The sequence below is a fragment of the Radiomyces spectabilis genome (genome assembly GCF_025331425.1).
Source record: "Radiomyces spectabilis strain NRRL 2753 chromosome Unknown BYT42scaffold_8, whole genome shotgun sequence".
Classification (NCBI taxonomy): Eukaryota; Fungi; Mucoromycota; class Mucoromycetes; order Mucorales; family Radiomycetaceae; genus Radiomyces; species Radiomyces spectabilis.
This window is the reverse complement of record NW_026251933.1, coordinates 1,617,108-1,629,052: the sequence shown is the minus strand read 5'-3', so window position 1 is coordinate 1,629,052 and position 11,945 is coordinate 1,617,108. Positions and strand designations below refer to the sequence as shown.

The 11,945-nt window shown below is 45.9% G+C and overlaps 4 protein-coding genes across 4 annotated transcripts; 1 reads left to right on the top strand and 3 right to left on the bottom strand.

Annotated features, from left to right (window-relative positions):
• The first annotated feature begins 18 nt into the window (after nt 1–18).
• BYT42DRAFT_574792 (armadillo-type protein) lies at nt 19–2,315 on the top strand. Its single transcript, XM_051568888.1, has 8 exons — nt 19–197; nt 268–446; nt 518–678; nt 750–1,338; nt 1,401–1,543; nt 1,600–1,745; nt 1,804–1,950; nt 2,014–2,315. The coding sequence occupies exons 1-8, from the start codon at nt 125–127 to the stop codon at nt 2,238–2,240; spliced, it is 1,665 nt and encodes a 554-aa protein (XP_051422611.1). The 5' UTR covers nt 19–124; the 3' UTR covers nt 2,241–2,315.
• A 954-nt stretch (nt 2,316–3,269) lies between these two features.
• Nucleotides 3,270–3,821, bottom strand: BYT42DRAFT_615216 (uncharacterized protein; the record flags this gene model as incomplete). Its single annotated transcript, XM_051571939.1, has 1 exon — nt 3,270–3,821. One exon carries the CDS (start codon nt 3,819–3,821, stop codon nt 3,270–3,272), a length of 552 nt encoding a protein of 183 aa, XP_051422610.1.
• A 666-nt stretch (nt 3,822–4,487) lies between these two features.
• BYT42DRAFT_475467 (uncharacterized protein) lies at nt 4,488–4,808 on the bottom strand (the record flags this gene model as incomplete). The annotated part of the gene is made up of 1 exon (XM_051563608.1): nt 4,488–4,808. A coding segment is annotated over one exon (321 nt), but the record flags the coding sequence as incomplete, so codon positions are not given.
• Nucleotides 4,809–7,094: 2,286 nt separating this feature from the next.
• On the bottom strand, nt 7,095–8,677 carry BYT42DRAFT_615214 (uncharacterized protein; the record flags this gene model as incomplete). The annotated part of the gene is made up of 2 exons (XM_051571938.1): nt 7,095–7,405; nt 7,468–8,677. 2 exons carry the CDS (start codon nt 8,675–8,677, stop codon nt 7,095–7,097), a joined length of 1,521 nt encoding a protein of 506 aa, XP_051422608.1.
• Between the last annotated feature and the right edge of the window lie 3,268 nt (nt 8,678–11,945).

The window sequence follows — 11,945 nt, the reverse complement described above, 5'->3', positions numbered from 1 at the left end:
TTCCAGAAGCAGCAGTGGCTTCACCTGGTCCATTGGCGTGACTATCATTTATTGATTTTGAGAGGAATAAAGTTCCAATGGCAAGGATTTTTTTTTTCTCTCTGATCTCGGTAAAAATTACAAGATGGTCGATTTAGCCACGAAAAGAAAGGATGCACCTGAGGGTCAGGAAGGACAACAGAAGAAATCGAAAATAGGTACTAAGCGGATCGATACCCCCATACATAAATTGCTGGATAATCCTAACGATCTACAATTTATGAATAGAATCTCGTAAAGTGCAAAAGACGACTCGCCTCGAACGAAAAGGCCATGATCGCAATTTTGACATGATCGTCAAGGCCAAGCGCATTTGGGAACAATTACGTCGTGGTGATATTAAACGAGAGGAGCAGAAAAAACTCATGGAGGATATCATGTCTGTGATTACCGGAAGAGTGCAGGATGTAAGTGGGGAATCTCTTGAAATCATACATCAGTCTATGCATGACTAAATATTGTTTTCCATGGGACATAGGTTATTTTCAAGCATGACGCTTCTCGTATTATTCAGACTTGCTTGAAGAAAGGAAATGGAGAACAGAGAAACCAGATCGCCGAAGAGCTCAAAGGCAGATATGAAGAGTTGTCCAAGTCCATGTATGGAAAATACATTGTGGCAAAGGCTATCGAATATTGGTAAATCAACAGATCGTCATTTGGGAAGTAATAGTATGCCTGACTTTATTTTATTTTATTCATTCTTCTAGTCACTGGCAACGAGATAACATTTTGTCTGAATTCCGTACACATGTCCGTAAGCTGATCCGTCACAAGGAGGCGTCCACCGTCATCGAAGCTTTTTACGCCCAATTTTCGACGGCAGCACAGAGACAAGAATTGCTGGCCGATTTCTATGGTCCCGAGATGACGCTTTTCAATAGAGGAGGTGGCGCCAAGACGTTGGAGGAGTTGCTGGAGACGTTACCTGAGAAGAAAGATTCCGTGTTGAGATACATGGCCGAGACTCTTTCTGGATGTATGGACAAAGGAACTATTGTTCACAGTATTGTGCACAAAGTGTTATTGCAGTACCTCACTTTGGCTGGCGAAAAAGAGCGGGACACTATGATGGCGATGTTGTGGGATCAGTTGCCAGATATTGTTCACACTCGGGAAGGTTCTCGAGTAGCGATGATCTGCCTGTCATACGCCAAACCGAAAGAACGTAAGAACATCATCAAGGCCTTCAAGCCATATTTAGTCAAACTTGCGTCCGACGAGTATGGATATCTTGTTTTATTGCGTCTCTTGGATGTCACCGACGATACCATTCTTGTGAGCAAGGCTGTATTAGGAGTAAGTTCTTGTTATATACCGTTTGTCGATTGCATGCTAATGCATTCATTTCACCCACAAAGGAACTGAGCAAACATGCGAAAACTTTATTCGCCGACAAATACGGTCGACGTTTCTTCCTGTATATCTTGACCGGACGCAACACGAAGTATTTATCCTACGATACTGTACAATTCTTGAAAGCCGGTGACGAGATTAGAGTGAGGTACAGTGAACAGATTGCATTTGGTGATAACGTACACATATTTATTCGTATATTAGCAAAAAGGATCCGGAATTAAGAAGCGAGGAACTCCTGAAGGCCAGCTCTCCCGAGTTAATACAGTTAGTCACCAATAACGCCAATGATTTATTGCGTGAGAAGTTATCGTCGCAGGTCGTTCAGGAGATTATGCTTCATGCTGTTGGTATGTATTACTGCATATTTGCTTGAGGCCATTATAATGATGCTCACCATAATAATAGGTGACAAAGATAAAGCTATCGAGTCTATTTTATCTTTGGCAAAGGAACCTATTGAGACAGAGGACCATATTTTGGAACATCGATTTGCCAATCGCGTGATCAAAGCAATGGTGCATGCGGATTCGGCGGCCGAAACAAACGACAAAGGTAAGATTTTTTTTACCAGCTGTGATGCCATGGACGACAGGCTAATAACTGGACATCAATTAGCCGTGGAACCCCTAGAGTTTGCACCAAAGCTGCTTGAGTGCATCAAAGATAATCTCGGTCACTTTGCCACTAACTATGGCAGTTTTGTGGTTCTTGCTCTTGCTGAAGAACCGTCGACACAAAAGGCTGTGAAGAAGATCCTCAAACCACATAAACAAGCTATCGAATCTGCAGCAGCAGAAAACGCTGGTGCCAAAAGAATTCTGGAAGTGCTAAGCGCCAAATAATTCATTCATAGCATTTTTTTTTTCAAGCAAATTCATGTATATCATACAACACAATAAACTAAAAATACTGCTCATTATGTCCTGTGGGAAATTGTGTATTTTGAAAATAGAATGATATATGCGGAGAGTTTAGCAACCTGGCATTACATACATCGCTCGGTTTTGGGATTATTTCGGGAAGCACAAAGAGTGATGTCTAAATCGAATCTATTTCCAGAATTGAATTTGAGGTAGCATATAACGTATAACTAATTAAAAAATGCCAGAAAGTGATACCAAACTCGAGCATTGACTTGGAAGCTTTTGAACGATTCATTTGAACCAGACGCCAAATGGCAGCGTTTTTAATGGATCACAAACGGCCCTCGCGCAGGGAAGCGGAGACAGGCTTCTCAATTTTCAAGAGAAGAATGACACCGGTCCTGCAGTTCAACCAAACATGCGAAAATATAGCAGATCGCAAATGGAGAAACCAAGCTATAGTTGCTGCTTCTGCGCTCGCGTATTTTGAATCGTTTACATTCATAAAAGCACCTTTGACCTAGTCAAGAATATCCTTTTTGCGGACATGCCCCATGACTTCGCAACTGCCTTGGTCACTTGCGGTCTCTGTGTTCTGTCATCAATGCAACATGGTGTACTGAGGCTGACACCCTTTGTTTCGTGGAGTACTGCGTGAGCGTTTATTGTCATAGCAATATTGAATACACGGCTTCAAAAACAAAACTTATACAAAGGAACAGGGCAAAATAGGGACAAACTTTCTAACATACAACAAAGATAAAAAGAATGTGCGTAAAGCCTGAAGCATGTCGCATATCGCCTTCGCGCTTTACCATAAGCTATACCGCACGCTATATAGTGCTGTAGTATACATTGGATGCTGATGGCAGCATGAGTGACATGGTGCAGCCCTTCTTTGCATCGCTTACGCGAAAGATTTTTTTTTTTTAGGCGCGCAATGTGCGTCGAGTTTTTATTCGTAACCACGTCCTAAGGAGAGGTGGAGGGAATGAGGCGAAGCAGAAATTAATTTAAGAGGGCAGGTAGCTGTGATTCAGCGATTCGTCGTGAGATCAACTTGTGGATGCGGTTGATTACCTCTTCAGGATTGAATACAGTGTAATGGAAGATAAAGGCCCAGTGGGCCGACCAAATCCCGTGAAGGATGGCTTCAATGATTACAACACTCTTACAGTTGGGAGGATCGCGAGGGAAATCGAGCTGATAGAGTGCCTTAAGGATCTGCGTTTCGTTGACTGGGAGGAGCAGTAGATCGGGCCATACACTCTCCCGCACCACTCGTTTAAGGGGGCATTGGTATAGGAAGTGAACGGGAGTGTCAGTCGAAATAGTGCAGAGAGGGCACTGGTCCGTGAGGTGAACGGTCGGAAGTAGTCGGTGAAGGAACGTGCGACTAGGTAACTTCGAATACAGGATTCGGTACCACAAGTTGCGGGTGACTGAGGTTAAAGGAATAGACCAGAAGCGGGCCCATAGCGTCAAGGTGGGGGCGGGGGTCTCATGGGGATGATTGGCAGCCAGAACCTGCCGTCTAAGCGTTCTAGAGCGAGCGAGCATGAGGTCTAGAGGGCCAAAGGACCACCATGGGAACAAGCATTGGGCATCAATTCTCGTTGAGGCGGCAAGGAGTTCGTCTGAGGTGATTGGGGCGGGAGCGTAGGCACTGATCACGAAAGGCCGAAATAGGATCTGCCAAGAGTCCAATAGCTTCACGAGTTGGGCGATGGCGCGTCAACGCCGAGGAAGCTTGTTGCGATGTTTTCGACGAAGGCAGTTATTAGGTGGATCAAAACTTAGCACATCAGACACCAAAATGCATTGCCGAGAGGCTGCAGCAATCACAGACGCCACGGGAGCAGTGTGTGGTTGTGGGGGTTTGAGAATGGTATCCAACAGGGGTAGTTGTAAGATAATCTTGGGAACGATGGTAGCCTGAATGAGGTTGTCTTGAAAAAGATCCATGGTAGCGCATAGGTTACCAACAATGGAAATAGGAGTAGTGAAAATTCGGGGACGCAGGCGAGGGTATAACAAACACAAATAAGGGTCTTGGGCATTGCTCCAGTGGTGGAGAAGGTGAAGAATCAAGCTGTGTATGTAGGACCGATGTGGATGCTGCAGATCGAACAGTGGTTGGAGCCAACATAGTTGCAAGGCTAAAGCTTGGGCCGGTGGGTGTAAGACAGCTAGTCCGCCGTGAGGACGTTGTTGTATAAGAGTGTGATACGAAACTCTAGGAGACATCCCCTTGGTCAAGAAACCATGACTAAGACATCGGAGCCGATCCATGAAGGAATTTGGTACTGGGCACACACGTAGAACATGCCACAAAGTGGATAGAATCAACACATTTAATGCCGTGGCTCGACCTCGAACCGAAAGTATCCGTTGCGATTGAAGCTGGCAGGCTTTCTCCACTTTTTGAAGGATGGCGGTGAAGAAGTGGTCGCGTTGACGGGGCGTGGATGACAATGGGTAGCCAAGGTAGATTAGAGGACTGTCGCTTGAACGGTCGTACCACGAACGGATACCGTAGGTAGCGAGAGTCGTACACCAATGTGTCGACGGCTGACCTGAAAGCGAGATGGCATGTGTTTTATCAAGGTTGATCTTGGCGTTGGTGGCTTGCATATATGTTCGGAGGTGGACCATCAGGCGTTCGATGTCGGTGGTGTTATGTAGGAAAATGAAACAGTCATCAGCATAGGCGAGGATTTTTAGTTGTGCTTCACGACAATCTAGTGAGGGCAATGGTCGATCAATGGCAAAACCTTGGATGGACTGGTCATGTAATACGCGTTGAACCAGGGGCTCGAGTGCTAGATTGAAGAGAATGGGTGACAGTGGATCGCCTTGGCGCACACCCGCTGTTGTTGAATAGAAGGTGATAAAGCACCGTTGACGTTGATACGGATGGTCGTACCAAAAAACAGCTTCTGTATGCAGGTAATAATGGTCTGAGGAAACCCCCAGCGAGGGAGGCACCGGTTTAGGTAGGACGGATGAACTCGGTCATAGGCTTTTTCCATGTCTAATGACAGACCGATGTCATTGGAGGCGAAGCGAGAGGCGTGGTCCATGGCGAGTTTAACGGCCATACCATGGTCGGCAATGAAGCGGCCAGGGACGAAACCGGTTTGGAACGGACTGATGATGTGCTGCCTAATGGGCACCACTCGGTTGTTCAGGGTTCTGGTAAATATCTTTGCGTCCGTGTTGATCAAAGCGATCGGACGCCAGTTGGAGAGTGAGGTTAAGTCCCCTTTTTTCGGTAGAAGACGCACACATGTGTCGGACAAGAACGTGGAAAACAGGCCTCCTTGAGGGCAGCATTATATACTTGAACAGCAAGGGCAGCATACAAAGGATGATGAATCAGAAGCACCAGTATTGGATACGGTAAGCCATCGAGTCCGGGGCTGCTTTGACGAGGCGATCGGTTGACTGCTGTTTGGAGTTCATCCAAAGTGATGTCTTGTACCAGTGAAGCGCGAAGGGCGGGAGGCAGGCCACAGGAAGGGGGTAGGTTCTCCAACAGGTCGCTCGTTGCCACCTCATCGACAGGTTCGGGGGTATATAATTGTTGGTAAAAGCCGCAAGCAGCGTCGTGCATGTGCTCCAAGGTGGACTTGGTTTCGCCGGTTGTTGGGTGTGTAAGTTCTTGCATATTGCGTTGAGCTGCTCGTTGCTGGGTGACTTGTTTGATATACCCCGCAGATGTTTCTCCTTGTTCACGCCACCGCACATTGGCATTGAGAGACTGAATGTAGACAATCTCGGTTTGAACTTCTGCCAGTTGTCGGCAAATGTCTGTCAGTTGGGGCGGTGTTTCATTGAATCGTTTTCGAGCGCGCAGCAGCTTGTTGCGTTGGCTTTGCAGTTTGCGTGCCAAGCGTTGACGGCGGGTGGCTTCGTAACGACCGTGTTGTCGGCATGATTGTTTAATCACTTCTTTGGCACGATCCCAAGCGGCCTGGGGGTTATGTTGGGCAAGAAGTTGGGGGTGAGCTTGAGTCAGATCATGGTGAACTTTGGCGCGAAAGGCGGCGGAGCGGGCAAGAAGTGGGTTGGCACGCCACATCTCTCGTCGGCCCGCAGCAGGTTGAGGCCAATGTAAGGTGAAGGATATCAAAGAGTGGACAGTCCAACTGGGGTTTAGGAATAGGGTGGTTGGGGTAGAGCTAAGATGGCGTAGCATATCAGGCATGAATATGTAATCAATAGCCGATGTGTCTTTGTAGGTTGGTAGATACGGTTGACTGGGATCGTGGGGTGTCATCATGTTGTGAAATCGCAAGGCCAAGAAATTCCGCCAAGCCGGTGGAGCACGATGATAGGAGGCGTCTAGTCGCTCGTATGAGTAATTAAAGTCTCCGGCAAGAATGGTTTGGGCGAGGAGGTGATGGTGGTTGTCGTCTGCCATTAACGGCATCAATTCGTCAAGATAGAAGGTGTGGCGACCGGAACGGTGCGATGCTGGTGCGTAGATATTGAGTATGTAGAATGAAGGGAAGTTGTTGTTGACATGCGTAACTTTGGTCCAGAGGCCACGTCCGCTGCGCAAAGTAAGAAATGGTTCAAAACGAATGGACGGGGTAAGGCTAACAATGCCGCAGTACTGGCTCCAGACGCCATCATAGGCGTTGAGCTGTGCTTGAACGATAGGATCAGGGTTGATATTAGGAAGGTGAGTCTCTTGCATGATGAGGATATGGAGAGATTGAGATTTGAGGTGTCGAATGAGATCGCTTTGATGCACTGGCTCTTCGGTTTTGTGAAGATGGCGGACATTAACAGAGCCAATAGTAACTTTCATAGATAATGTGTAGATTATTGGGATCCCTCGTCGTTAGCGGCGGAATCATCGATCAACATCCTGTCTATATCGTCAGGAGAGGGGGTTGAAGTGGGGGCTTGATGATTTACGGTGGGCGTCGACTTTTGGAAGTCGGCTGTGGTAACTGAGGCGGTTTGGTTGGTATTTTTCTTGGCTTTCGACCGAGTTACACGTCCAGTATGGTGGGGATCGGCAGCGTCGATCAAGTGTTCGCCGGCGCGTTTCATGTCAATGGGTAAAGCCTTGGTCTCACGCTGTAGTGGGGTTGCCATATCAGATGCATCAGCTTCAGAATGGCTAAGTTCTGTGGCATCCGTCCCATTAACGTCGGTGGAGGCGGGGCAATGGGTATGGGGAGCGTGGCACCAGAGGTGGATTGCGAAGTTGAGGGGGTTTGCTCTACTGAAGACAATGGTTGTAAGGCTGCAACCGGAAGACGGATGAAGTTCTTTGGGCTTGTTGATGGGGCAGCAGTGGGTGAGGTTGCTGCAGAAGATGCAGGGGTCGAGGGCATTTTACGAGTTTGCGTCTGCGCTGACTGCTTGGAATTCGTGGGACGAGGGTTAGATGCAGCATCATGTGCATGTGAGACTTTGGGTGTTTTACGAGGTTGCTCGCGATGGGGGTGCGGGCAATCTGTGGCCTTACGGCCGCGACGTGAGCAGTTGAAGCAACCTTGGGCAGGAAGGGTCGGGCAGGCATCAATAGTGTGCGTATCGTCATGGCAGTACCGGCAGTAGGCACCCATGTCTTTCCAGGTCGCGTAAAAATGACGGATCGTTGAACCGACAAGTCCAAATTCGATACGGTGGCTTAAGCCAGAGGCAATATCATCGCCTTCATCGTTGGCGAGAACAGCACAACCGTATCCTTGGAACCAGCCGGCAGTGGCACGGTAAAGGCCAAGGTGTAAGACTGAGCCAAAGGGTGAGAGAGCAGCACGAAGGCCTTCTTCAAGTTCTTTCGCAGGCAAGCTGGTGGGGAGTCTTTCCAACTCCAATTTGATGATCTTTTTGGTGAGTGGCAGGGAACAAATAGCAGGGTAATGATAGCCGTCGACCTGAAGTCCTTGCTGGACGATGGAGTCACAGGTTTGCTGGTTGGGCATGGTCATTTCATAGATAAGGCGGCCTTCCTCACGATGTGGTATCATGCCAATGCCGATGTCCCAGTTGGGAACGAGGTTACGGGCAGCCGTGAAAAAATCGGCTTCCTTGATGGGGTGCGGGGAGACATCAAAAAAGACGCTATGGTCTTCAGTACCACGTCGGAGAAGGTAGGGTACCGGTATCTGACCGGTAGTCGAAACAGAATTGAGCTGTTGACGAACAGCGGTAGAAGCACAGGTGTTGAGGGTAGTAAGGTACTGATGTCTGCGTCCGTTGCGGGATACAGCGTTTTTGGCGATTTGCGCATAAGAGATGGTGTTGCTAGGTAGTGGGACAGCCTGATGGGTTGACGATTTGCCAGTAGAATTTGGGACGAAACCATTCGTGGCTGGAGAACCAGTATTGTTGGACAGACCTTCCAAATTAGGAGGGTCTGTAGAATTTGTTAGCAATTGCTGAGGAACCATGCTTACGCGAAAGAAGTGTGAGGCGCTGAATTTCGCGAGTTTTGTTGCGAGAATCGAGCCAATGAAGTGCAATCGCGGTCATAAAGCAGGGTTATAAATCGAAGGTTCGCAAAAGGTATAAAAAGAGGGTGTTTTCCTCCTTCATTTTTCTTTCTTTTGTGCGCCAGTTCGGAGCCGGGGCTACTAGGCTGGTGGTTTCTGGTGAATATGGATGCCTGATTTTTGTCAAGCATTCGGGGTATGGCGAAAAAATCCGAAAAACATCTTCTAAGGATAAGGAATGGTCACCTTGGAAGAAGGTTGTTTTCGTTACCGTCGACCCTTCCGCCTGGGCAACTGACTAGCCATCAGCTTGCTCATTGTGCGGGAGGTATGTCGATTGGTTTGCTTTTTAATCGCAAAAAAAGGTAAATGAAAAAAAAGGCTTTTTTTGCCTTTATTACTCTTTCTCAACTTCTTGTGGGTTGAATAATAAAATAATAAAATAATAAAATAATAAAATAATAAAATAATAAAATGAGCTTAATGTCCTGTTTGATCTAATGGCGTCGACGCATTGCTCGTCGCGTTTGCGGGTCCACTTTTTGATGACGATGACGCCAAGAGCGGTCTTCCTCAGTGCAACGAACAACTAATAGTGCCACTTTGAGACATTAACTGAGCCAAGTGGATGTGGGCGATACGGATGAGGGTGAGCTGCGGCGGCAGAAAACATGACGGGTTTTCAACAAGAAGAGTTTATTGGATGTTTTTATTGAATAGAGAACAGATGAACGACAAACAAAATAAGAAGGCCTATCTTGTTGTATGTCTTTCTAGGCTAAGCTAGTCTTTTCTTTTTCGATTATCTGCCTTTTCTCGGCCGGTCCATTTTCTTATAAAACAGATCGCTTTGACGTCACTTAGGGCATCAAATGAAACGGCCGTCATATAAAGAAGTAAAGAATTTTCTTTTTATTTTTCTTTTTATATGAAGTGGCATAGTTCGTGCAAGAACTACTTTTTATAGTGATTATTTTTCATAGGCGTATTTGCTAAACTATAAAATGCAGAAGAAAAGGAAGTAGAGCGGCAGGGAGTATGCCTTTGGGAGCTTTGGTGGCAAGCCATGACTTATACCAATTTTTTCAACATTGCGATGGCGATGCTTCTAGACATGTGAGACTAAATGCGACAGTTCACGTTGCAACTTTTGTGATGATAGGACTCTCGCGATCAGCCTTATTACTTTGACAGGAACCAACAGGGTGGTGAAGTCATGGGTTTCTGCCCATAAAACTTGCAACTTGACTGTAAAATCATTATTTCCAAAAACGAAGATTGGATACCAGAAACCAAGGATTTTTTTTTCTGACATGCAACAGGCTAATTTGAGTGATGAATTTTCTCCAGCGGATAAAGGAACTCCTTGTATTTTTATTATTATTACGCACGATGTTATCCACTACCCGTCTTTGTGAAATGATTTGCCGGAGAGCTTAGTTGTGTATAGAAGGCACCAAAATCAATGATAGCTTAGAGTACAGACGAGAGTTATCGAAAATGATGTTTGTGTAAATTCGAGGTAATATACCGCCTCGTATTGTTGACAGAAAGCTAATTCTCTCTCTTCGAATGTTGGTCTCATGCTGCATAGAAATTTTCATGCCGGGTGCGGCTTCACCGCTCGCATTTGTGGACTTGCATAATCAAATTGCCCGGCCGAATCAGTTCCGTGGCTTTATCGTTATGCCAGGAAGTTAACAATATATTATTTACATGACCAAAAGCAAAGGATTGCCGATAACATCAAAATTATGGCTTATCTGCTCACATGTATCGATAAACATCTGCAGCTATCATAAAAATAAAGGCGTAAAATACGATATGAAATACGCATTACTGTGAATACGATGACGAAGCCATTAATGTTTCTCCCTATTCTTTTGCTAGCCGTTTCGGCTGTTTCCAGCCGGTCTGTTAAGTGGGTCGGTGACGCACTAACTGCCTTGGCTTCCCACAGTGTCCCACTGGGTCGTATCAAATATGTTTGCTTCAAGGCAAGAGGAAGCTGATTACAACTGCCCGCCTAGTGTATGCCCATCTTTTGGCGGCGAATGTGACGATGGGCCTGAAGACTTGTTGCTTCCAATCCTGAAAACGTTATTTGCCGACATTATAAGCTTTGGAGCGAACAGAGTCCAAGCTTTTCATTTTACTCCAGTTTTACGGCCTTAGCGAATCCACTTTAATAATCGAATGCACAGGAATCGTCCGTGTAAAAGTTGTGGGATTATTGATTGATTACTATAACCATTTTCCAAGTTAGTTTGTCCTGAATCCAGAAGACAGCGTTGAGATATATAATATCCTGACTAGCTCACGAGCTTGTTGAACTGAGCCCTACGGTTCTCAATTGGCGGTATCCGGCCGAAGCGAAGCAAGGGGGGTCTTTATTCGGTCCCTCCACCGGAAAACGCTGGTTCGTTGAATCCTCAACACAAACCGGTTCTACTCAAGTGGGTGCTCGGATCCCTCTTTTAGATGATTATACTCTGATAAGTTTATCTGAAAAACGATGCATTACAAAACATCTTGAAGTATAGACAAGATAGACTACTGTATTTTGAAAATGGTGGACTCAACTGAAACATAATATGTACGCGGCCGCAAACTGTTGGCCTCAATGTTAATTCTCATTGGGTTTAAAGCTCATGTAGGCTCGGCTTTATCACTGGCATGTTTGTGAGCATGCAAATAAGCTGTCAGAAAAAAGCAATTGCCTGTATCCGGCTTACCGCAAAATTTGCCAGTACGTTAATCTGCATAAACGAAGGACAGTTAGGACAGTCATGCTAGGACTCGTTCATTTAAATTGAACAACCGTAACCAAAGTCTTTCAACGCTACCCTAGCTCGTACAGCAAAAAAGAAAACCATTGTATTGCAATAATTATGTCTGGAATTTAGCCACTCATTGACCTTTTTTTTTATTTTTTATATTGATTTCCAAGACGCACTTGGCGGATGCAACTTGTTCCATCATTGTTTGTATCCGACGATGATCGGAAATTGTTAAAAAAACGTTTAGTACAACAAGGTGCAAAATATTCATGGTGTATTGTCTGCGGCGCGATAAGAGTGATGGAAGCTATAGTGCTTTGTCGATGTTACTTTAGGTGGAATCTAAATAATAAAATAAAAAAAATAACTGCCGGTTATAATACCACAACTCAGCACCACATTTGCTGTGCAACTGAACTTTGATTACCAAAAAAACTGGGGGATAC

Excerpts from the sequence above, each read along its gene's own strand:
- BYT42DRAFT_574792 (XM_051568888.1), top strand. The coding sequence starts at position 125 with ATGGTCGATTTAGCCACGAAAAGAAAGGATGCACCTGAGGGTCAGGAA. Across the intron at positions 1,544-1,599 it reads GGTGACGAGATTAGAGTGAG|CAAAAAGGATCCGGAATTAA; the intron begins GTACAGTGAACA and ends TTCGTATATTAG. Across the intron at positions 1,746-1,803 it reads GATTATGCTTCATGCTGTTG|GTGACAAAGATAAAGCTATC; the intron begins GTATGTATTACT and ends CCATAATAATAG.